The sequence below is a fragment of the Canis lupus genome, chromosome 11 (genome assembly GCF_048164855.1).
Source record: "Canis lupus baileyi chromosome 11, mCanLup2.hap1, whole genome shotgun sequence".
Classification (NCBI taxonomy): Eukaryota; Metazoa; Chordata; class Mammalia; order Carnivora; family Canidae; genus Canis; species Canis lupus.
In genome coordinates, this window is record NC_132848.1 from 15,577,416 (window position 1) to 15,603,848 (window position 26,433).

At 45.7% G+C, this 26,433-nt stretch overlaps 1 protein-coding gene across 1 annotated transcript in view; it reads left to right on the plus strand.

The window, feature by feature from the left end:
* TPH2 (tryptophan hydroxylase 2) overlaps positions 1-21,972 on the plus strand; it is an 84,771-nt gene extending 62,799 nt beyond the window's left edge. The window contains exons 9-11 of the mRNA XM_072842651.1: positions 11,934-12,029; positions 20,781-20,914; positions 21,090-21,972. Of these exons, the coding sequence (XP_072698752.1) occupies positions 11,934-12,029; positions 20,781-20,914; positions 21,090-21,264 (405 nt within the window). The 3' untranslated portion in view covers positions 21,265-21,972. The remainder of the gene's footprint in view (positions 1-11,933; positions 12,030-20,780; positions 20,915-21,089) is intronic.
* The last annotated feature ends 4,461 nt before the right edge of the window (positions 21,973-26,433 follow it).

Consider the following 26,433-nt stretch of genomic DNA (forward strand, 5'->3'; position numbering starts at 1 on the left):
TCATGAATCAAGTGTGTTTGGATTTCCAGTTATAACCAGGACTTTCCCATGCTGAGAGCGGTAATGAAACGTACAGTCTGCAACTAACAATCGACTGTAATTCACACCAGAAGTCCACTGGTAGAGGTAACCTTGGTTTATGAATTGCTAATTAGTATTTTCCTGCCCGCGGGAGGACATTGGCTTGTTTCCTGGGTCTTTGCCTACCTGGCTAGGATTGGGGAATGTAGATATGCTTTTAAGAGACGCATGCCCAGCTCTAGTTCTTTCTGAAGATGGATGACACTAAAAATGACCACTTCGGTATCTCTACAGAAAGCTTGAAATAAGCCCCAGGCTTATCTCCTCCATGTAGAGTCTTTGAACTAGTTCAGCTGTTTGGATCATTTGGTACAAAGCTGACAGAAAGCTGGAAGGAATGCACTCTTGTACATTCCTAATTGAGATGTTTGGGCAGATGATCGGTGTGTGTGTTATTTCTAAGGGTGACTTAATTAAAAGTCGATAATATCTGCTCCAATGCATTTCTTTCGTTTTTATGTATTCTGTGCATATAGAAAAACAGTAGCACCTTGTAGGAACGCTGCACTTCTGCTAGCCCCAGAAAGCATAACTTTTTCAGTGTTTTCCTGGTAGTGTTCTTGGGCCTGGGCGCGCCAAGGCCTCACTTCCTTCTGACGATAGCTCTCTTTTGAGAACTTTGGTGTCACAGCTGAGATGGTTTTCCCTGTGTGTGTGTGTGTGTGTGTGTCACTTATCTTAGTCATCCTTGCCATTAGGAGCGGATCGCCATCCGTTTCTGTTATGATGAGGACGCCGTCGTTATTTGGAATTAAAAAGTGAGCCCTACCTTGCTCGCTGTGGTTAAAAACGAATCGATTTGCAATCCAGAATAGTTGTGTGTGTGTGTGTGTGTGTGTGTGTGTGTGTATTTGAGGATTTTATTTATTTATCTGAAGAGAGACACAGAGATAGAGCACAAGCTGGGAGGAGAGGAAGAAGCAGGCTCCCTGCAGGGAGCTGGATGCAGGCCTCACCCCAGAGCCCCGGGATCGTGGCCTGAGCCGAAGGCATACGCTTGACCCACGGAGCCGCCCAGGTGCCCCTAGTTGCATATTTTTGCAGCTCAAATCTTTCTTTGTCATTTAAGACTGTATCCCAGGGCCTGCGGAGAGAGCCATTGTGCAACTGCAGGTAAGGGGGAGAGAAGCCCGACAACCAATTTTGCACTTTTTTTTTTTAATTTTTATTTATTTATGATAGTCACAGAGAGAGAGAGAGGCAGAGACACAGGCAGAGGGAGAAGCAGGCTCCATGCACTGGGAGCCCGATGTGGGATTCGATCCCGGGTCTCCAGGATCGCGCCCTGGGCCAAAGGCAGGCGCCAAACCGCTGCGCCACCCAGGGATCCCCCGACAACCAATTTTGGACACTTGGAGACTCAGTGGTGGGGCTGCTTTGGTAGCTGTTCTGTTCTCCATGTTCTGAGGGATCCCTGTGCCCACTAGGTTTTATCCACGCGGGAGCCCGTGAGCCGGCAGCTGGCGCCTCTTGGCGCCTGGTGAAGCTGCTTCTGGGGGGCCCGGCGGGCAGCGTGCGGTGTGGTACCCTGAAGTTAATCCAGTGGGGCTTGAGCGCCCGCTTTTTGTTTTTCTTTTACTTTCTCCAGCTTTATTGCGGTATGATTGACCCAACCTGGGGGAAGTGGGACGTCTACCGCGTGCCGATTTGACTTACATATGGCAGCGTGGGTGTGTCGCTAGCCGGTGCCTGTGTCGTGCCACGTAGTTACCACTTCTTTTTGGTGATGATGCGTTCGCTTAGTGACGTCCAGGATGTAACACGGGATGGTTGAGTCCAGTCATCCTACCGGACATTAAGGGCCCCAGGACGTCTTCGTTTTCTACCTGGAGGTTTGTACCCTTGACCACCCCCCACCCCCCACCTCCACCTTTCTCCTTAGTCCTGGTCGCCACCATCCTAGTCTCCATTTCTATGAGTTTGGCTTTGTTCATGTTCCCTGTAGAGTGAGCTCTTACGGTGTTCATCTTTGTGTGCCTTTGGCACTTAGCAGGGTGCCCTCCAGGTCCATCCATGTGGCTGCCACGGGCAGAGGCCTCTTCTTCCTCGGGGCTGGATACGGTTCCGCTGAGTGCCCCGTGTCGATGCGTGTGTCTGTGCGCTCCCGTTGTTTCTCTACCTTGGCTGTTTTGGATGATGCTACAGTAAACACGGGAGCCCACGTACCTCTTTAAATACCCCATTTTCATTCTTTTTTGGATATGTATTCAGAAGCGGCACCGCTAACTCATAGGGCAGCTCTATTTTTGACTTTTCGAGGAAGCTCCGTATGACTTCCCATAGTCACTGCACCAATTTCCACTCCTACTAACAGGGCGGGAGAGTTAACAGGTCTTCACATCCTTTGTTATCTCTCGTCTTCTTTTTTTTTTTTTTTTTTTTTTTATCTCTTGTCCTCTTGATCTGCATCCCGCCTGGGCTGCCTCCTGAGCTTGCATTCCAGGACAAGTTCCATTACCACTTCTTGCCTCCAGTGTCTTCTTTAAGATGAGCATAGTCTATCTCCTACCTGAGGCCGAATGAGGAGCAAGTGAAATTAAACACTTCCGTGGCGTATGTCCCGCCCCTGTCTACGTCATTCTCAGGCCATTACCCAAGAAATCCTAACTGCACTGAAGCTTCTGTATTACTGATTTCCTAACTTTAGAGTCATCTTAAAGCCCTAAATCCTCCAGCTCTTTGTCTAGAGATAACTTCTTCCTGTGATTCAGAAGCCCCGACATTGAGCCCTTCTTTACCTTTTCTCCTCAAAGTAAGCTAGTCTGCATTCATCAAGGACAGAAGATTTCTGCACTCATTTGAAATTTCCACAAAGACATACAAAAGAAGGAGTTTTCTGGTTGAACTATAAATGGAGGAGACTCAAAATCTTAGACTTGTATTAACAAGAAATAGAAAGAAGCAACAAGAAATATCGGTGGTATTAACAGAAATATCAGTGGTGTAATTCCATTTCTGGCAAAATCAGGGGGAAGATGGTTTTTTTTTTTTAAGTTTTTTTATGAGCTGGAATAGCAGAGGTGATACTATATGGAACTATAGGAATTTAATTACCCCATTCTGCAAATGTAGTTTTCAAATAAAGGAGTCAAAAGGATTTTCGAAGCTATTCTTCTGAACCGTGGTATAAAAACCCAAAATGCATTTAGTAGATGTAAAATGTATTACTGTACATTATGAGCCACCACAATGAAGGGAAGCACAATGAGAAACACGGCACGAGACTGAACACGCGGTGATTAAAAATCTCTTTGCTGCCTTCTTAGAAATAGTGTAATTTGCCTAGAGTTTTATATGCTTGTCACTGTAAAGATGGGCATTTCTGGCATGTTCCCAATGAGTGGATTTTGGGGTGGGGAAGGTTTCCCAGAGAATGAAAATGCTGTCATTGGAGGGCTTGGATCCGCAGTGGGTGTAAGTAAGAAATGCTAGGAGGGTGGAGGGGAATAAATCACCCATGGGCCTTCATCGCTCTTTTCAGGGCCTGCCAGTCTGTCCTTTATGGTGTCCAGAAACAATCATTCCCTCGGCGGTGGAGGGAGGGCTGGGGCAGGGTGACTTGGGGACCCCCTTGGTTGAAAAGTCTTTACAAAAATGCTCTATTTCTCTTCCTTATTATGAAAGTGACATATATTCCCTGGAGGAAAACAAAATGTAAAAAAAAAAAATGGGTGAGGAAGGAAGAGAATATAGAGATCATTTGTAATATCAGAGTGGCAGTAACCACTGTTGACATTGGGTAGGTGGCCTTCTCGTTTTTCCGGGGCTGTCTTGCCATGTCAAGTAAGAACCTAGTAGAGGGAGCCCTGGCCTTGGAAACAGGAGCAAGGAGGTGTCCATCCATTCATCAAACACCTGTGCTGTCGGGAGGGACTGTATCTATTATATGGACAGAAGAAAGAATAAATTGGAAGGACTCTGGAAATAGGGGCCTTGTGACTTTTCACTCAGGTAGGCTGCGCAGTGTCCTGTGAATGTTGTAGGCCGCTAATGAGTTTTGCGGGCTCCTCCTTTTGTCTTTAATGTTGGAGGAACAAGTTAGCGGATGCCACTTTTTAATTAAAAATGGGTTTCCCCACGTATTTTAGTCTCCTGTTTGCTAATTTTGCATTAGGTTGTCCTTATGGGTGAGTGCGACTTTTATCTAATCCGTATTCATCCCCCCTGTTGTTCTCTTTTTTTGCAGAAAGTCAATAAATACCCTTCCCCATGGCACTTGATCTCAGATAAGCATACCGGCGGGGAGCAAGAGGGAGGGCTGGCATGGAGTAGACTGAGCAACGTGGACGGCCCTGTGTGGCTTCCCTTGAGCCTGTGTGCCCTTCGGGACCTGCTAGGAGCCGTCCTGTTAGTGGGTGACTCTGAGTGCCAGCTTTAGGGCCTAGTGACCGAGGTTCCCATCTGGGCCCTGTCACCGCTTTGTGGGCCATGTAGGATAGGCTAATTGAACTCTGTGCCCTGGCTTCTTCATCCTTGTGGTGAGGCTCCTACTCCAGTGGATCCCATAGAGCTCTTGAGGGCTGACGCCACAGGGCATCATGAAGCTGCTTGGCTAGTGCCGAGTGCCCGGGGCCTGCAGCGAGCCCATTCGACGTGACTGTGCACTTGGATGTCTGGGGGGCCGTGTCTGTGAGACTGGAGGGCAGGGGACACCCCGTGCGACCTTGAGTGATTCTCTACCTTGCAGCGACTCCGCGGTTGCCTTGAGAAGTGCAGACTCTGGAGCCCGTATTACAGGGGTTGCCGGGGAGGCCACGGGCTACTTTGCAATGGAAAGCATTTCACCCATAAATAGTAAAGGTAAGGCCTCCCCAAAAGACGCCAAGCTTCTCCCCGGAGATGGGGGAGGCCTCCCCGGGGTTAATAGCTCGCCTCCGCTGAGTGAACATAGAGAAAGGCCAGTTGGGGGAAACAGCTCCAGGAACACATGGACACACGTTGTGCGCACCCGTGAGAGCGCATGAAAAGCGGATTCCCGACCGAACTTTGCAGGCCCCTGGGAGCAATGCTGGGCTCGCTGACACAGGCGGCACTCCTTTCCCAGCAAAAGAAAGCAATGCATTTGGGGTTCAGGGGTCCGCTGTTCCCCCCAAGGAGCTCAGGTTGCAGAGAACCCCAGCCAGGGGCCTGCAGCTTGGCTGTGCGACGGCTGCATTCGTGCCAGAGCCACAGAAAAGCTCCCGGAGGAGTCCCAGAGGATGCCGTTGGCCCGTTTGGACGCATCTTGGGTGTGTCTCTGCGTTGGTGCTCAGGGGCCCCGTGTTGGCATCTCACGGCAGCGGTGAAAAGTCCTCTATGATAAAGCACGGCCACGCACCGGAATGGGCCATGTGGGGAGCAGCGGCGCGGTCGGGACTCACAGAAACTCCTCCTGGGCTGTTCGCCTTCCCCGCTCAGCTCCCGAGGAGAGGACTGTGCTTCCGAGGTGAGAGTCAGAGCTCTAGTCAGTGCAACGGGGGCACTGCATTCGGCTTCCTCACGAAGCTGCCTTGACAAAGGCCTGGCCCCACCGACTCCGGACCAGCTGCCTTTCCCGCAGCTCCGACGGACGCCACTGAGACCCGTTCATTTCTTTATTCTGCAAACATTTGCTGAACCCCTATCATGTGTCGGGCAGTCGGAAGCCCACTGTGAAGCAGGTGGACATGGCCCTGCTCCTTGGGGACTCGGGGTCTGGCGAGGAACGCAGGTCAGTGAACACCTGAGAGACCCATGCAGGTGCGTAGGACTTGAGTCGTTGGAAGATTGGAATAGCGGGGAACTTAGGCCAAGCCCTGGGTGCTCAGAGGCGGTTTCTCGGCAGCATTGTCGGCTTGGGTACATCACCCTGCAGGGCCACTTGCACCTGCGGCCTCGGCCCTGGGTCCCCGCCCGTGAGGATGCACTGGCAGCAGTGGGTGGCCCAGCTCCCAGCTCCGGCTCCCAGCTCCCAGCTCCCGGGCCCTGCGGCCTGGTGCTCACGCCTGGCTGCCCGAGGGCGGCGTGCGTGTAAAGGAATCTGCTCTTCTTCGGTGCAAGAGGTCTGATCTATCACTCCTGTTTTGGCTTTCAGCTAATGATTATATGTAATTACATTCAAATAAAATATTTATAAATAATTACATATAATTAGTGGGCTGTGGAATTTGGAATGCACGCACATCAGCTCTGATGAAAGGTTCCCTTTAATTTGGGAGGTGATAGTCTTGGTATTATTCGTTTCTGTTGGAAAGACATCAGTGGCCAAAGGTCTACAGTTCTCTTTTACAGGTGTTCTCATAACATTCAGGGTTTTTGGGTGGTGGTTTATTTTATTTTTTTTGCTTGGTTTTGTTAATAGGTAGGATACTTATGTGGTGAATCTCTAGGGAGGATATGTCACAGATCCACATCTGGAGAGCACTCTGAAGAAAACAAATTATATTTTCTTAAAATATCGGGAAGCAATTATCCTTGAATCCTGAAAGGTCTTTGAGGGGTCGTCCGGTCCAGCTCTAAGCAGGCCTTGCATCTAAAGCCAGGCAAGACGCCGCGTGCCGCTGTCCCAGCTGGCCCATCTGTGATCCTGCCCAGGGCACTCTGTCTTGTGAGGTCTCCACCAGTGTTGAAAACAGAGAAAAATTGTCCTGAGCAGGTCCATAATTCAAATTTTTGCCACCCCTGGAGGTTTGGGCACATTTGCCGTTTCTCTCTGTCCGTTAGCCATACATGGAGCTGCAAATGGAAAGCTGTCTTAGAGTAAAAGGTCTGATTCCCCGGGGGCCGGGGGTAGGCTGTGGAACCAGGGTGGACAGAGAGCGAGCAGATGGGGCTGTGTGAGGTCAGGGTTTCTGGAAGGACTCCCAGGCGAGGTGTGGAGTGACAGGAAGGAAGACGCACGCTGGCTCTGTCCTCTGAGCTGGCCCCGATTCGACAGGCCCGGGGACCAAAGACGTGCTGATGTATTTTTTTTTTAATTTTTTAATTTATTTATGATAGTCACAGAGAAAGAGAGAGAGAGAGGCGGAGACATAGGCAGAGGGAGAAGCAGGCTCCATGCACCAGGAGCCCGATGTGGGATTTGATCCCGGGTCTCCAGGATCGCGCCCTGGGCCAAAGGCAGGCGCTAAACTGCTGCGCCACCCAGGGATCCCCGTGCTGATGTATTTAACCTTCAACCTTTGGTTGAGTTGATGAGGACCTTTGATTCCTGCCTTAAAATAGGAGGGGATGCCCAACGTGTGTGAGGACCAGTATAGGCATGCCGCACATTCTCAGGGCTTCTCTCAGCCTGTTTTGATTTAGATCATCACATGGGCACTGATGAAGCACGGGGAAAATGAAGAAGGCCCTTACCAGGCTGACCCGAATGCTCCTATAGCTGGCACCGGAGGTTTTGGAGGCTTTGGGACATGATAGCTCTCTGGCTCTCTCTCTGTTTTTTTTTTTAATTAATTAATTAATTAATTAATTAATTAATCTATTTTAAAAAAATATTTATTATTTATTCATTCATTCATTCATTCATTTATAAACTCTTCTGTATCCAATGTTAAGGCTCCAGGGATTTTTTTTTAATCTCATGTGCTATAAATGCAACATAAATTAGGGAATCCGCCAAAAGCACGCTAAGAACCTGCGATGAGACTCTGTTTTTTTCCTCCTTTAGGCTTTTGTTTCTCCATTTTTGGTCATAAGGGAGGATCATGCATCTGTTTAGGCTTTTACCTAGAAACTTGAAAATGTGACAGACGTTGAGCTATTTGGAGCTCTAGGGGATCCCTGGGTGGCTCAGCGGTTTGGCACCTGCCTTTGGCCCAGGGTGTGATCCTGGAGTCCCGGGATCGAGTCCCACATCGGGCTCCCTGCATGGATCCACTCCTCCCTCTGCCTGTGTCTCTGCCTCTCTCTCTCTCTCTCTTTCTATGTCTATCATGAATAAATAAATAAATAAATCTTTAAAAAGAATTTGGAGCTCTAGATCTCTTAAATGTCACCGTCTAGGCTGGTGCTAGGTAAACCACTTTTATCTCCTTAAGCTTGGGTTTTCCTATTGGTGAAAACAGGAGGCTGAACTTCCCAGACTCTTGTTCTCTGACTATACGACTGTTTCCCCTCGCTGTGCCCAGGATTGTGCAAAAGTTTTTGGAAGAGTCTGTCGGTTAAGTGTCTGACTCTTGATCTCAGCTCAGGTCTTGATCTCTGGGTTGTGGGTTCAAGCACTGTGTTGGGCTCCTCACTGGGCATGGAGGCTACTTAAAAAACATTAAAAAAGTATATATATATAAAAGTATATTAAAATATGCTTTTTTATATATATTTATATTAAAATATAAAAGTATATTAAAAAGTATATATAGTACATATAAGTATATATATAAAAAGTATAATATACTTTATATTTTATAAAATATTATAAGTATATTATATTAAATACATTAAATATTATAATATATTAAAATATTATAAGTGTATTTTATTATACTTTATATATATTTATATTAAAATATAAAAGTATATTAAAAACTACATATAGTATATATAAATATATAAAAGTATATTTTTATATTAAAATATAAAAGTATGTTAAAAAGCATATATAGTAATATAAGTATATAAGTATATATATATGTATATATAAGTATATAGTTATATACATATATATATATAATTTTTTTTGGAGGACAGACTTGAGGGTTGTATTTTAACTTTTCAACACATACTCAGAGCTCTTATTTTGGTGCTCCTCCTGAGGCCTCTGTGATGCTGACTTCCCCCAATCCCGTGCCCCCCCGTGGCCCAGGTCCTTGTCTAAGTCACTACCCTCCTAGCTCCTTGGCTGCCTCTGCCTCCTAAGTGGTCTCTCTGCTTCCGCTCTTGCCCCACTGATGGTCTGTTCTTTACCCAGTTCTAGCACGATTTTTTGAAACTAAATCAGAACATGTCTGTCTCTTGCCTGAAACCCCTCCAGTGACTTCCCACTGCCTTTGGAAATACAAATCCGTTCCTGCCTTTGCACCTGCTTCCTCTGCTGGGAATGTCCTTTCCCTAAGATCTTTGCACAAAGGACTGCTTTTCAAGTGGGTTGCAGCTTAAATATCACTCCCTCAGAGAGGCCTTCCCTGACTATGCCGTCTAAAACAGCCATTTCTCCTGCTTAATACTGACCTATTACATGGATTTGTTATTTATATCGCATATCCCACTGGGAATTATCCTGTATATTGATTTCTGTTGTTATATCTCATCCCAGTAGCAAATATGCTTCATAGGATTAAGGACTTTGTTGCCTTGTTCATTGCATATCCTTAGCAGCTAAAGCAGATTCTGGAATATAATAGGTGCTCAAGGAGTGTTTGTAGAATGAATGAATTGATGAGTAAATGTCATTGGCAGAAAAACTACACACCAGAGAGGTTATGGTCACATAGTTCATTAGGAGTGGGGCCAAGTGAGACACAAACAGACATTTCTCCAAAGAAGACCTACACATGGCCAAGAGGCACATGAAAACATGCTCAACATCGGTGGGCATCAGGGAAATATGAATCAGAACTGCAGTGAGATCCCACCCCACACCTGTCAGAATGGCTCAGATGAACACCGCAGGAAACAACAGGTGTTGGCGAGGATGCAGAGAAAGGGGAACCCTCTTACCCTGTTGGTGGGAAGGCAGGCTGGTGCAGCCGCTCTGGAGAACGGTGTGGAGGGTCCTCAGGAAGTTAGAAATAGAGCTTCCCTACGACCCAGCAATGGCACTGCTAGGGATTTATCCAAAGGACACAAACATAATGATTTGAAGGGACACACGCACCCCCGGAGCCATTACAAGTGGATTGGGGGTGCTACTGGCATCTGGTCAGTGGAGGTCAGGGATGCTGTTATATATCCTATAATCACAGGAGAGCCTCCCACAGCCATGATCCAGCCTGGAATGTCAGTGGTGCTGAGGTGGGGAGCCCCTGTTGTCGACGGGCAGATGCGTGCGCTCATGGTTTAGGGTGGGGATACGGACGGACGGTGTGTGTCATGCATAAAGAAGTTAAAGACCGTGTCAAAAAAGGGGTATGATGGAAAAGAGAGAAGAGTCAGAACAAAGTAAGCAGGAGCGCCATTGGGCATCGTGGGGGACGAAGGGGGTAGGAAGGACTGTGCGTTTAGCCTCGCAGGGAGGTGAATCAAGAGAGGAAGTTTTGCCTCAGGAGGTTTGGCTCCATGATCTGCAATGGCCAGTCCCTCAGATTCAGCTCCCTCAACTTCACAGGTCATCCGCACATTTATATTATATGGTCTCATTCATTTGGGGAATATAAAAAATAGTGAAAGGGAATAAAGGGGAAAGGAGAAAAAATGAGTGGGAAATATCAGAAAGGGAGACAGAACATGAAAGACTCCTAACTCTGGGAAACGAAGTAGGGGTGGGGGAAGGGGATGTGGGCGGGTGGCGGGGGTGACTGGGTGACAGGCACCGAGGTGAGCAGTGATGGGATGAGCACTGGGTGTTGTTCTATATGTTGGCAAATTGAACACAAATAAAAAATAAATTTATAAAAAATAAAATAAAAAATAAAAAAATAAAAAATATAAAACCCTTGGGAACCAGGGGACATTTTAACCTCCAAATGAAAATAGAGCAAACTGCCGTGGGCTAGAAATAATTACCATTTTCCATCACTTTTCAGGGGTGTTTAACTTCTTCTTTCTCAACACTGTCAGTGCTCTATCATCACTAATGCAGGACAGTGTTAATTTGATGCAATTTGTATTGCTCATTGTCAACTTCTCACTTTTCTCTCAGAGCAAAAATAGTGTGATTTCAGACTCTCTTAAGAGCATCGTGAGATTTTTGGCTATACAGAGGTTTCTGTCTGTCTAGGTTGATTTCCTAAAATCAACAGAAACAATTATAGATCTTAATGTCTTGGAAAAGCTGTAGTTGTTGATGCTGGTGAAACTCAGGTCAATGAAATGGTTCTTAATACCTATTTTTCATACATACACACATGTACCTGAATCTATGAATGTAGCATGTGTAGGTAGACATTTAAGATCTCACTAAAAATTCATACTAAAACGGTGGCTTTGGTAATTTGGTAAGCACGTACTTGCTCTTTTGGTCTTGCTCTTGTTTCTTTACTGAACATTGGCACCTCGTAGGTCCTCACCAAATGCTTGTTGAATGAATAAACAAACTGCAAAAATTGGTTTGGGATCACTGGATTCCAAGTTATTTTTCCGCATTTGCATGAGCTTAATTATGTCAACTGAAACACAACTTGGTAAATACAGTAGCATATTATTATATATTTTTTAAAGATTTATTTATTGATTTGAGAGAGAGAGAGAGAGAGAGAGAGAATGTGCAACTGGGTGGAAGGGGCAGAGAGAGAGAGATCCAAGCAGACTCCTGCTGAGAAGGGAGCCTGATGGGGCGCTGGATACCACGACCCATGAGGTCATAATGTGAGCCAAAACCAAGATTCAGATGCTTAATTGGCTGAGCCACCCAGGTGCCCCTACAGTAGTATATTCCTATGGTGTATGATTGTGATGTAGCCATTCATTTCTGAGTTTTTTTTTTTTAATTTTTGAAATTATTGCCAGGGATGTGATTTGACTTATGGGGTTTCTGAATCCACTCAGCATGAAACTCTTAGTAGTTGATACCTTTTCCATATTAACCTTTAACCTAGGGAGGGATGGTTAATCAAAAGAATAGATTTCAATGAATGTTCTTAATTCAAATGTATTTAAATTGACAATGTTGAAGAAATTATGCCCCGGGCACCATTTTATTTTGGGTGCCATTTTATTCTAGAGAAGAGCTATGTTGACTAGTTCACTGGATGTGTGTCCATGTTTTTTTTTTTTTTTTCTTCTTTTTCTTTTTCCAGTGCTATTTCTTCACAATCGAATTTGGCCTTTGCAAGCAAGAAGGGCAACTGCGGGCCTATGGGGCAGGACTACTTTCCTCCATTGGAGAATTAAAGGTATGAAGCTGTGAATGAAAATAGCCTTCCCAGGCAAACTGGCTCAAGGTCATGGAGATATTGATTTGTTTGAGCAGTTCTACTCGTAGGTACCCCATAAATATTTAACACAGAGGATTTGGCACCTCAGATGTGGCCGCTGACCTAACTTTCTGCACTTCTGAAAATGGGTCATGCCTTTCTAGGTTTGTGGTGTGACTCAAATGGATGAGCAGCCATGTGCACAGATCAACAGGAATGACAAATATATGCTTAAATGTTGGGTAACACATGACTGGCCTAAATTTAGTGCAGAAAAGTAGGCAGCAAGTTAGCAGTGATCCTTCTGATTGAAATTTCCCTGTAAGGATCGCTTGGCTATTTTCATTTCTGTTATTCCCAGGGCTCCCATGGACACTCTAGAATTTACTCCTCAAAGGGGAATTTGAGATTATTTTAGCTTCCTCAAAATTAATGTGTATTAAAACATTTGTGGATACACACCATTTAGAAAAAAAACCCTAAATAAACCTCCATTTGTTCAAAGAGGTAGCTAATATGTATAGTGATACCTAAGGAATGCTATTGTTTTTGTCTTAAAATATAGCAAAGCGGTCATTTATTCAGAGATGTTGGGGCTTGGAGTATTTGATAATTTACATATCCTGGTTACTTAAGAAATGCTGTCTATACCACTGGGCAACAGCAAGTTTTGATGAATTTAGAATGCAGTGTGATGTATACTCTGGAAATGGTACTGAAGATGATTCAACCTTTCTTTGATTACCCAAAGATCAGGATTATTGACTACCCTAAGTTTTTCATTTGGTGCATTGATTTTTCTTATATAACATAGTTGGGAAATAGATGATTACCAGAACTTTTTGGTTGTTTATGCTCTTGAAAAGTACAATATAACTGTAGTTTTATTGAGTATTCGCTCTACGATTACATTCATTCATGCATTAAGTCCCAAACATTTGATCAAGCACTTACTATGTCCCATGCACTGTGCCAGTCACTGGGGATATAAATAATGAAAAGGGGGAGGAGGAGGAGGAAGAAGAAGAAGGAGAAGGAGTAGAAGAAGAGAAGGAGAAGGAGAAGGAGGATGAGAAGAAGAAGCAGAAGAGGAAGAGGAGGAGGAGGAAGAGCAATAGCAAGAACAAGAACAAGAATAAGAACACCACCACCACCACCACCACCACCACCACCACCACCACCACAGCTACAACATAGCAGAGACCTCAGTGGACTCTTAAACAGACCTCAGTTAGTATTGTAGGTGCTTTTAACATATTAACCCACTTAATTCTCATACCAATCTGGTGAGATAAGCAGTATTATGATCACAGATGAAAAAACTGAAGCATAAAGACATTAAGGAGCTTGCCAAGGTCACACAGCTAATCAGTGCCAGAGCTGGATCCAAGTCCAGGTGGCTGAGGCTCCAGGATTCCTGGGGTCTCTGTTATCAGAGGGTTCACAGTCTAGGGCAAGCGATAAACAGCCAGTAAGATGACGCAAACTGTGACATGGGCCTGGCACTTACTAGGCCGTGCTGGGAAGGGCTCCTGTCCAGGGCCTTGCAGCCCGAGCTGATTCTTGAGGAATGGAGAGGACGAATGAGGAGGGGATGAGATGCATAGAATAGTGAGTGGACAACGGGGTGTGTATTCTTGTTAAATCCTGCCCTAGTCAGGCCCATCCCCGAGGCTCCACAAGGCTGGAGTAGATGATAACACGGAACCTGACAAAAGCCTGATGTAATATTGTATTTTTTTTTTAAATTCTCAACAACAACAAAAAGCCACTTGGGGTTAATTTTCTTACAGTGGCCAAATCTCACAGCAATAGCCTGATGTCATATCCGTGTAAGACCCATGCTTTCTGTAGGGTGATTCTTGATTTCCGCGAGAAAAGAATTAGAAAATGAGTTAGCTCTTGAGCTGTATCTATTTACATTCTCCTCAGAAGGTTTATAAATGATATCAGAAGCAAAAGAAACTAATCTCTCTCATTGCCCCAACTTTTGATAAGGTCCTCTAATCGGGTTAATGGGGCATATATAGGCAGCATTGGGGTGAATCTGTTGTTTTTGTTCCTATTGATGTGGACAGAAATGTCTGGAAATGGAAATCAGTCAGGCTGTGTACACCAAAGGGCATTGTCTGCCGTGAATCTTGTTCTGGTCCATCACCTCTGGTCATTAGCATTCTTCCATTCTCAAATTTCTACACTCCAACATCCTGATGATTGCTACTTTGGACTATTTTTACAATTCAGAAGTTCTTGCTATGAGAAGAACTTCTGATTATTCACAGAGAATACATAACACGGGACGCTTTCTGTACCTGCTTCCCTCCTCTCTGCCGTGCTCTGTGCAGATGTCCAGAACCCCCTCACAGCTTCTGAGTACTTCTGTCTGGAAGTACTCAGTAAAGAGTACTCAGTATTTAGTTATGGGTTTGTTGAAGAAAATGAATAAACAAATAAGTGAATAATAAATTTAAAAATGAGACACATAGCAGGGCCAACTCTGAGATCAAAAAAGCATGAACACGATAATTCTGAACCTGGGGTGGGGGGATAACTTTATTGATAGCGTTATAAAAATTCCTGTATCAAACATGCTTGCGGGTTCGAAAGGAGTTACTTTTTGCAGTAAAATATCTGATTCAAACTGTAGCCCAAATGTAGGTCCCAGCTAAGTTGGAGGTTTTGGTATAGTCTTTATTACTTTTACATAAATATCCATGATTCACCTTTTCTCCTTGAACAGAATATGTTTTAAAATTTGTGCTTCAAGAGGCTAAATTTTCCTGGGTGCACTTCAGAGCTGGTCAAGTACTCCCAAGAGGTGTTATCTATAGTTTGGAGGATAACTTTCATTTTTACCTCTTATTTTTTCAATGACTACAATGCTTACTTTTTGACAATTTGTGAAGAGAGAGACAAAATAAATAGGGAAAAGCTTGTAAAAGCTACATCTGATACACAATGTTGTCTTCTTTTAGCCTCATCAGTGGTTGCTCTCTCTCTTTTCTGTTCTGTGATGTACTTTCAGGAATTCCAAAAATGTATTTGGGTAGGTCTCTACGATTCCTTCACACTCTGGAGAGCAGTTGATAATGAGCTAACTCATCTGGAAATCTGACTTTAAAGAAAGGTTGAAAGTAGGATAATCAATTATGTTTATCCATAGCCAGAATATGTCTTTCATGCCTTTTCGATCTCAGAGTTGGCCCTGCTATATGTGTCTCATTTTAAAATTTATTCTTCACTCATTTTTTTATTCACTTTATTCAACAAACCCATAACTAAAGGTCTAAGATTTCAAGGCACTTAGAGTCTCTAGTAGGGAAGGTCTAAGGAAGTGATTGATACGGGTCTCTGTTGAGTCCAGATCCATGGCTAAGCAACGGTGAAGCTTGTTCACAGGCCGTGATAAAGAAATGATTGCTAATTGATGAACTGGCTGAGTTCTAACCCCAAAATTTAATCCATCTTAAAAGCAAAAAGGCAATTTCTCCTTTTTTATGGGTAAAGGTAAAGTCTAGTTCATTATTTCCTTAAGGGCAAGGATTAAATTTTTTTTTTTTTTTTTTTTTTGTGAACAGCCTTAGCACCTACTCCATAGTAGTCACTGGAATAGTACATATAAATCCATTCATCCTGCTTTTCAGGTTTTGGCAAAGCTGATGGTTTTACTTATTTATTAATTTTTAAAAAGATTTTTATTTATTTATTTATTCATTCGAGACACAGAGAGGGAGAGAGAGAGAGACAGAGACACAGGCAGGGGGAGAAGCAGGCTCCATGCAGGAGCCTGATGTGGCATTCCATCCTGGGTCTCCAGGATCAGGCCCTGGGCTGAAGGCAGACGCTCAACCGCTGAGCCACCCGGGCTGCCCAAAGCTGATGGTTTTAAAGCTTTTAATTATTATTATTTTTTGGCTCTAGTTTTAGGATCTCCTTGCACAGTGACTTTATTGTACTGTTTTTTTTTTTTAAATAGCTTAACCAACATTCCCAGAACAGGCTTATATTTATTGCAGTCAGTCATGTTTATTGCCACTTGCGGCAACTCTGTCTGGCAATCAGAATTCCTGCCAGGCTGCACAGAAGAGGCTGGAGGCACCTGCAGGTCCTGCCATCAGGGTGGCTAGAGTTAGGATTCACTGACACAGAGCTCCCCCATCTTTCCCCTGCACAGACGGCTCCCACCTCCATTCCCCCCACCCTTCGTTTTCCTGAAACCAGCACTATTAGTAAAGACAGAGAGAACTCTGGAGCCAGACACAGGCGTTTGGCCTTTATGAAGAGATTGTTTGAAGAGGGAGTTTGTTCTCTCACTCCTGCAACTTATTCAAATGGATGAAACTTTCAACATCACTGATTTAAAAAAAAAAAAGGTGCGATGCTATTATCACCCAGTTGAGCAATAAGGATGTTGATGTCACTTTGTACTTGGTTAGCAGGAGGAACATTTGAGGGAAGTTCAAAAAATATTATCTACATACATGAATATGCACATATACAAATGTATATATTTGATGTTCTGACGGGGAAAAGACGATTGCAGTGTGAACGTGGGAGTGTTTGCAAATCTTATTCAGAATCTAGGCCCCAAACTACCTTTAAACCTGACTTCACACCTGAGTTTTTTCCTGACTTAAACCAGCCCTAATATAGAGGGTGAGGATCACAGGATTTACATGGAGAATAGTTGAGATAGTAACTCTGTGTCTGCAAAGGCAGGTGGCTGGAAGGATGGAAGATTTTAAATTGATGAACTTAGGGCAGGCACTGTTGCAGCCGAAAACCAGAAAGCCTCAGAGCTATGGCCATGTTGCTTTCTTTGTGGGTTCGGGACCCCTGGGGGAGAAGAGCTGCCAATGGTGGCAGGTGTGTCTGAGCGCCCGTATACACCAAACATCATCTCCAGATTGAAATGGCAATAATCACTTAGTATACTGGCCACTTCCCATGTGCCAGGCACTTTATATGCATTACCTCATTTAATTGTTTTTTAAAGATTTATTTATTTATTAGAGAGAAAGAGAGCAAGCAGAGGGAGGGGCAGAGGGAGACACACAGAGACAGAAGCAGAATCCCCATGGAGTGCAGGGCTCTACATGGGGCTTGATGTGGGGCTCAGTCTCACGACCCTGAGATCATGACCTGAGCTGAAACCAAGAGTCAGCCGCTCAACTGATGGAGCCAGCCAGATGCCCCCCATTTAGTTCTTACCACAAGAACTTATCTTATCTATGGGTTATAGATACCATTAGTATTCCCATTTTCCAGATGAATACTAGAGTGGGCTTCCATAGGTGGACAAACTGGCCTGGTCATGTAGAAACTTTAGGTAACAATTGGGTACTGGACAACTTGATTTTGGAAAAAGATTTTTGTATTTAAAAGACCAGGATGGCAAATAAGCTGTAATTTGTGCACCGAAGCCAATTAATTGCTAATGGCCACCATTGCTGGGAAGGGTGGGAAGGCCGTGGCCAGGCCAGCGGGAAAGGCTGCGACGGTCAATGTGTGCCACCTGGGGTGGAGGGAGGAGATGACAAGGATGCGGTGTATGTGTAGGGCCTTCTAAGATGGTATTGCAAGGGCAGCTTTAGAATTCACGTAGGTCAGCCTTTTCAGTTTATCGAAGAGGAAACCGTGTCTCAACCTGGGGGAGTTTCATTGCTTTGATGTCCTGCCTCTGGGACAACTATGTTTAGGACCTGGGTATCACAGCTCCCAGGCCCGCACACTTGTCTTTAGCACTATGGATGAATCCAAAATAGTCCTTGTAGAGAGCATTCAGGTGAGGGCAGGTGATTCTCAAGCACTCCTGCACTTCTAGAATGGCTTCAGAGTGAAAGACTGTCGGCCACATCCTCTTAGCCTTACAAAGCCTCTGTCTGCCACAGTCGGATGAATTCTTGCAGACTTCAGGATATCAGACTGTTAACCCTTTGAGAAGGAGTCACCCCAGAGTTCCCTGGGGACCTCAAGAGTGTGGCCCAAGGTTTACAGAGAGTCCACTGTGGACGTAGAGGGGAGGGCATGCATGCTGCTCCCTCAACTGAGACAGCTTAGAGGTGTGGGGAGGAGTTGAGGACAAACCGAATAGGGCTGCAGCCCATAGGGCATCAGTGGAGACATGGACGCTCTTTCATAGCCTTAGGGCCACACTCTCGCATTCAGACCTGGGAACGTCATAGGCCGCGTGGATGTTCCTGGCAGGCATCCCACGGAAGAGCTCCACGAGACCACTAACGGGTGAGAGCACCGCCTCCCTTGTTGGCCTCAGCTCCAGGCCCTGGTCATTCTCCAGGCTACTACGGAGGTGCCGCTGTCATCCCACTGTTAGTAACAGCCAAGGACAGCGCTGGTCCCACGCCACGTGGGTGGGGAGGTCCCTGGTGGGTCGTGGGCATGTCGGCCATGGCAGGTTCCTGCCTTGTTGAGAGCTTGCAACAACCAGCTCCCGGTGTGTCCTTGGATTATTCCGTTGGGCAGGTGTGAGATCTGTTGCCTGGTGGTTTTTGCCTCAAGTTTATGCTGTGAATCCACTGATTTTCCTTGAAGTCTGGGACAGAGCATTGTGCCCTCTAGGCATTTTCTTCGTGCACTCTCCTCCTTTTTACTGGTTAAGACGACTAAACGGGCTCACCTGAGTATCCAGGGTGATTGTGACATGAGGAGGCTTTCCAAAGCTCCCCTGATTTCAGCCTCTCACTGTCTGCACACATTCGGGAGGCGGACTGTACACATGCTGGCTGCCAAGGCCGCGAATGGCCCATCCGAGCATTTCCGACCCAAGCAGAGGAGTTGCACCCCTTTCCGTGCTCCCGTTGACCCGGTCCAAGTCTTTGGCTCAGCGGTGGGCGCTGCCCTGCGGAGGGAGCAGTGGTTTGGGTGTTCTCACGCTGTGTCCCGCTACCCCTCCGCCCTCGCCCCTGATTGTAATGATGAGAAAATAGACCAGGGGCACCGGGCCGGTCACCGTCCTTCCTTTCATACATGCCGGTGGCGGGTGGACACTTAGAGCAATGTGCCGAGGCTGGACACGCTCCGGGCGCGTGGCTGCAAGGAAAGCCGTGGCTAATTCTGAAAACCACAGCAAGTCAGTGGGAGGCCTGTTCTTTGCAGAAGAGTGCCAGGCCTCCAAAAAGGACATTTGTTTCTTGGAACTGCGAAGTCGTTTTAAAATGTGGACAGAATTATTAGTCATGTGGAACCCAAATCCCCCGATGTTCACGGCGCGGGATGGAATCGAGCACAAATGCATTTGCAGGTGTAGTGACCTTCTGCTTATAATGAAGCTGCTCCGTGGGCCAAAAAGAATGAGTTCATTCCCAGAGGCCCTGTCCAGTCCCTGATTCATGTAGGCATTGATCTGGACAATGCAACTTTGTAGGAAAGCAAATCACAGGCAGGGGAGGGCCGCATGCCCTTGCCCTTATGGGTTAGTCCGGCCTTTGGTTTGTGCTTGTGTCTCCAGCTGTAGGGAGCACAGCCTTGTTCATGGAAGGCTGCAGATCATCCCGTGCGTTTTGAAATTGGAGGGGGTGGGGGATGCACAACGGTGTGAACGGGAGAGGTTTGCAGCATCTCTGCTGGTGACGGCACAGTCTACGTCTCCCACTGGAGGGAGGTGGAGGGCCTTGCATGGAGCCCAGCGTCTTCGGAAACCATCCAGCCCAAACCTCTCGCTTATAGTTAAGGAAACAGAGTCCCGGAGAAGGGAAATCCCGTGCCAGGTGGTGCAGCTGGGTGGCAGCGACATTGGGGCTGAGTCCCTGTCCTCCAGGGGTAATGCAGCTCCCGTGGCCAATGGGCCCTTTAAGGGGAGCACAGACTCTCGGGGGGAACGCTTTGCAAAGTGGAGTTCACAGGCCCTGCAGTTGGGGGGGATCCCCCGGGGGCCTCCTCCCTGTGCGTTCCTGGGACCTGCTGAATGACATTGAGGAGGCCCGGCCTTGGCATGTGCTCCTCGCACTCCTGGGCGGCTCCTGGGCAGGTGAGCTCCAGCCCGTAACCGAGGCCTGGAGCTGGCAGCGGCGGGAAGCGCTGCCCTTGAGCATCACTGAGCTCACCCTGAGGAGCCCCCGCAGGCCCAGGGTCCCGTCTGGGCCAGCAGTCCGCGCGTGGAGCCCACGGCGCTTCCCGGGGCGGCTGCACCAGGCTTGCTGCACCAGCCTCCACCGAGTCGAGCCGAGGGGTCTTGGCTCCTTGGCCCTCCCCCCGCCCCCCACAGGATCACCTGCGGCATTGGCTCTGCTGTCCCCGCAGAGTGGGGTGAGGGACGAGTGCTTCTCAGGTGCCTTTGATATCCAGGCCCTGGCCCGACTGCCCACCCCCAGGCCCCGGGGGCTCCAGGCCTCCGGGCCTCCGCGCAGGTGGTGATCGCTTCTGCCATTTAAGTGACATTTCAGGACGTCTCTTATAGCGATGAATGCAGAGCCCTGTTTCTGCTCTCTCCTTGCTTCCATTCATGGCACAGATTAAAAGTCCGTGTCTTCTGGGCCACTGCTCTGAACCGGCCTTCCCTATGACTTTGTCTGATAATAAATAATGCCGTGATCTCTGCCCCCCCCCCCCCGCCCCCGTTTCTAACAGCCTTACACAAAGGAAAGCAAAGGCCCTGACACCCACTGTCGCCCGCAGATGAGACGGCTCCGTGTCCCGGGTTGGGCACAGGTGCCGAGCTGTGGCCTGGGGAGGCAGGTGGCGGAGTTACCTGCTCTGTGGTGTGTTTTGCAGCATGCTCTCTCCGACAAGGCGTGTGTGAAGGCCTTTGACCCAAAGACAACTTGTCTACAGGAGTGCCTCATCACCACCTTCCAGGACGCCTACTTCGTTTCGGAAAGTTTTGAAGAAGCCAAAGAAAAGATGAGGTAAACTCGCTTTTCTTCTGCTGTTTCCCTGGCTCTGCTCCCTGCCTCTCTGTGCATTCCCGGCACCGGTGGAGCTGATCGCATCTCCCCCAACTCCCTGCTTGTTTTTTTAAATATTTTTATATATTTTTTTATTTTTTATTTTTATTTTTTTCCCTCCCCACTTGTTTTGCAGGGACTTTGCAAAGTCCATTACTCGCCCCTTCTCCGTGCACTTCAATCCCTACACGCAGAGCATTGAGATCCTGAAAGACACCAGGAGTATCGAAAACGTGGTGCAGGACCTTCGTGGGGACCTGAACACGGTGTGTGACGCCCTGAACAAAATGAACCAGTATCTGGGGATTTGACGCCCCAGGACCCGTGATCTCTTGGGGGCTTTGCAGCAGTCCAATGTCATGTAGCGCTGATCACATTCTGTGTCACGGCTTGGCCAGTACGCATGCAACCCTGTCCCTCTCTATGCACGTGTGATATTCCGTGTTCACGTGCGAGGCACCATCAAGAGCCCAATGACACCTGCTCATTGTTGGAAGTATTGTGACCTGTTCAAACGTCTCAAATAGATTTGCCATTCCTGCTCCTTGTCTTTAACCAAACTGCAGCTGTTTAAGGGTCTGTAACAAGTAGCCCTCTTACGCTTCTAGCTTATGACTTCTTCCTTCTCAGATCCAAGCCCTTCCTCAGTGTTCAGTAGATAAAATGAGAATAGCGGTGACCCTGTTCCTGTTTTCTGTAGTCTCAGTGTTTCCGCAGCATTATCGGAGATAAACCCAGAAATCGTGCGGAACCTCCCTCCCGTTTCAGAAATGAAAACTAGTGAGCACACTAGTTGGAATGGTTTTTAGATTAAGTATTTATACAACAGAAGAAAAGAGACCATTTTCTGGGACATATAGGTGGCACTGGCTGTGTAGATACTGAGTGGTGGCGCGCTTTCCAGAGAATTTTGGAAGAAAACACTTCTGGAGGGGACATGCGGAAAGACTAAGCTATGGGCAAAAAAATGTCGGGACTTTGATTTTTATGCTGGAATAAAGTGAATTATCGTGCTCAGATGTTTAGCCTATTTCTCTTAGAGAACAATAACAGCACAGAGCTTTGACCTCAGAGATGTGGAAATGGAGTCCCACAGAGCTCAAGCCATTTGCCCAAAGAGGCACAGTTTAGTGTGCCACCAACATCCATGGCCCCTTGCATCTCCCTTCTGGCTTGCTAAGAAGTTCAACGTGGTGTACTTGTGTGTAGTCAGAGAAGGGAAACTAATACTTATCAAAATGAATATTTATCACTAAATGGGATTTGGTTTGTGATCAAGGGCTGCCAACAGTACAGGCGTCTCCTTCTACAGCCCCTAAGCAAGTCAGATCTCTGAGAGTTCATCTGGTTTGTCCAAAGTTTGGGGGAATTTGGGCAAACTGTAATACACCACAAATCTCTGGTCATCTTTGCCATAAGAGGTACAATCAGGTGATTAAGTGAAGAAATAAAAAAAACAACTGCTGAACGAGTGAATAAATTTCTTCTTCTGACTCTCTCACCAAGTGCAACCACTGCTCCTCTTGTTCTACTTCCGTCTGTCACACAGAATTCCGGGTGGAGGAAAGAGGGGCTGTGGAAGGGTAGAGAAGGAAAAAATGATAAAATAATTTTTAAGTTCACCGTTCTACAATATTTACTCAAGCAATTTCTGAGGTGTTCTTTTAATAACCGCTTGCACGTCATTTCCAACTAATTTGTACTCACGTGGGTCCATTACAAGTCAGAAATTTTTGGCCTAGATATATTCAAGAAGAACGTGAAAGGGTGAAAAGTCACATCAGAGGGAGGTCAAATGAAAATAAATCAGAAGTTTGAATAGTGGCCTTTCTTTTTTTTATTGTTTTTTTAAATAATAAATTTATTTTTTATTGGTGTTCAATTTGCCAACATACAGAATAACACCCAGTGCTCATCCCGTGAAGTGCCCACCTCAGTGCCCGCCACCCAGTCACCCCCACCCCCCACCCACCTCCCTTTCCACCACCCCTAGTTCGTTTCTAATGGGGACCTTTCATTTCTGAAGGGTTCTCAGCATAACAGAGTTTGGGAGACGGGTTTTGTAGGCAGAACAGGAGAGTCATGCAACTTAAATGCTCTTTTAGATGAAAGAGATAGTGCCTTGAAAAGTAGTTGGTGGTAGAGAAGTGATGAGCTAGCTGAACCAAAAGGATCTAGAATGATCCAGTAGTTGGATATTCCAATAGTTTCATAGATCCCCAAATACATCGTTTCTTGTTTTGCTAGACCTAGATGACCCTGAGTAATCATTTACTTACAAAAACTAATCTCTATCAATAACCTAGAACAATAAACCCAGAAATTTATTTGGAGAGCTAGTTGCTGAATTTTCTCAAAGGAAATTGGCTAAGAAACTCTTAACATCTGCCTTCCGTGTTGTTTTCATAATTTGGTGTTGCTTTACACACTCTTAAAAAAACAAACAAACAAAAAAACCCCACCATGCCATAAGTAGCCATCAAGTTTTTCCCTTCTCACCCCACGAAAAGGTAGGTTTTCAGATGAGGCCTGAAAGAAGAATTATATTGAATTGTAGACCAGTTCCCGTAACAAAAATAACATTTGAGCTATCTTCTGATTTGGCTTACAGTGGCTTCTTCAGTGGCTTTTTTTTTTTTTAATATGTGCAAAGTCTATGTTGTTTCAAAAATAGAGGAGTTGTAAATAGGCTTTCCCACAGAGCTTATATAGGTATCATACACGGTGGAGGAATTACTTGATTCTTTTTAGATTTGTTCCCCGTTTGGAATAGTGGCAACGATGGTTTTCACCGTGTGAAACAATGGAATCATGGTTTTCATTTGTTGTGAGCATTCAACACGCAAATGCCATTACAACTAATGGCGGGAAAAATCCTATAAAATTTAATAGCCGTCATAGGAAAAGTGTTGGCAGAAAAAGTCCCCAAATGGAAATAGTACAACAAAATAATCACAGCTAGCTCCCTGTCATATTTGATACCTGCTTAGTGTAACCATTTGTCTCCATTATGACTCACGACTTAAAGCAGAATTAAACAGAATCAAGGGCAATTTTAATTTGAAGACACTTGCTCCCTGTCATCTTATTGTGAATTGCTACTTTATTTTGAATTTGCTGCTAACTTCTATAACCGGCTAATCAGAAGTCAACAAGAGATTCCTAGCAAGACCAAGTTTTTATGCATTACGAATTAACCAAAGACAGCCAGAATCTGATTAGTTCTTTTCTTTCTTTCTTTTTTTTTAAAGCATTTTTTGGGTCTGTTACGAGTTAGCGTCAGGCATCCAATATATTCTGGGATGTTCGGTTAATTTGGCATAATGAGAGTTCAATAGATTGTTCATAAATTGCATGTTTTAAAGTAGGGAACTTTGACCCAAGGTTGTTAATTTTTTTTTTTTTTAACATTTGTGGTAAGGGTTGTGGAACTTCAGTTTCTGGCTTAGTCTCATTTATTTACTGTGTAATTTAGAAGTGATGCTTTATGGGGATGATGTATCTGTGCTTGTCTTGCTTGTTCATAGTAAATGGGCCTGTGCCTAATGAATGTAAAGTATTGCAACATTTACCAACATGAAAAGTCTAAAATGAAAAACAGCGTGCTTTAACGTGGAAGCAAATAGAAACACAACGTTTCATTTTCAAATGGAGTCATGGCTCACATCATCTCATTTTCTCCATTCGAGAAAGAAAACATTAACACACGATGCCGTTGTCCTCCAATTCATTTGATCTAATTTTCAACTTCTAAAGACTCAAGCTCTGATGCTTACTCTCATGAACCTTGTCTTACTTATAATGAAAAAGAAAGCAGCCCACAGTTTTCTAGTGTGTCTGAGTTTTTTTTTTTTTCCCTCCTTCTTCTTCTTCAATTTCCAAAGACATGCTCTTATTTTGGGAAATGATTCTTATGCAGATTGCCGTATTCTGGAAGGAGGCAAGGGAATTGATGGTGAGACACTGCTTCTTCTAGTATTAGACTTGCATGTGTTCAAAATAAGCCATTTCTGGAACATGACATGGTGATCCTTTATAGTATGACTTGGGGTCTCAAAACATTTATTTATTCAGGGGCTTAGACCCTATCAGGGACCGTATGAGACACTTTTTTAGGCCCTGAGGATATAGTGGTAAATAAGGCAGAGAAGTTTATGCCCACTTTGAACTGACACTCTGGTGGACAGATACAGGCAAAAAACCAGATTATTTGAGACCACAGCACATTTTATGAAGAACATAATTGGAGGGATAAGGAGTAACGAGCAGGGGAAAGGAGTAAGGTGGCCAGCGAAAGCTTTTCTGAGCAGATGGCATTTGACCAAGAAACGTGGGATGAGAAGAAGCCAGGCATGAAGAGACTCATGGAAAGAGTGTTTCTGGAAGAGGGAGCAGCAGGATCCAAGCTAGGGGAGGGCTGCCGAGGAAGGACGAGAGGGCAGCCGCAGAGGCAAGAATGAGATAATACAGGGTTCCAGAAGATATGTTCTTTTTTAAAAGATTGATTGATTGATTGATTGATTGAAGAGAGAGAGAATGAGTGGGGGGCCAGAGAGGGAGGGAGAATCCCAAGCAGACTGTGTGCTGAGCCCCCCAACAGGGGGCTTGATCTCATGACCCCGAGACCAAGACCTGAGTGAAAATCAAGAGTCGGACACTTAAAAGACTGTGCCCCCAGATGCCCCCAGGGGGTCAGATGTGTTCTAAATAGCGTGGAAAGTCACTGGAGGCCGTCACAAGACCCTGACAAGATCTGACTTACATTTTGAGAGGTTACTCAGGCTGAAGTGCACTGAAGGGGGTTGGGGGGTAGGACCCGCAAAGCCAGCATCTTCCCGGATCCCGGTGGACATGATTAAGAACGGTTGTAATGAAATAAGTCGCTAAATTGAGTGGGTGGATTAGAGCTGTCAGGCGAAAAATGAAGCAACCGGAGTCACGGGGACCTGGCGTCTCATTGGACCAGAGAAGCCGGCATCCCATGATACCCCCCCGTGTCTGTCGCAAATACTTGAAGCTCCCTTTGGCAAAGCAACGTCGTGTTACACTTCCTCTGGCATAAAAGCCATGCGATTTTTTTTCTTGTAAGCTTGCAAATATTAACTGTATAAGCAAAAATGAAGTGGAAATTGAGGCATTATTGATGAACATTGGTGGGGCTGACGTTTAGGACATAATTCAGGACAGAAAGCTCCCTCGCCCGCAGGCACCCTCTTGGGTTCACTGTGTTGCGTTGTGTTCCTGGTGCCATCCGGCCATTTCTATGGGAAATGGGCCATATAAATGGAAACGAAATAGTTGCCTATTTCCATTCTTCTTGCTGCTCCCCATCTTCCCAGGAAGATGTTTCTGGGGTGTCTATATTCCAGACACCCCACACACGTTCGCTTACTGAGATTTCTTCCTCTCCCCAAGAAGGATGGGTCTGGCACAGCAGCTGGGTGTGTATGTCCTCTGGGAAGATCACAGTGAGCCTGATG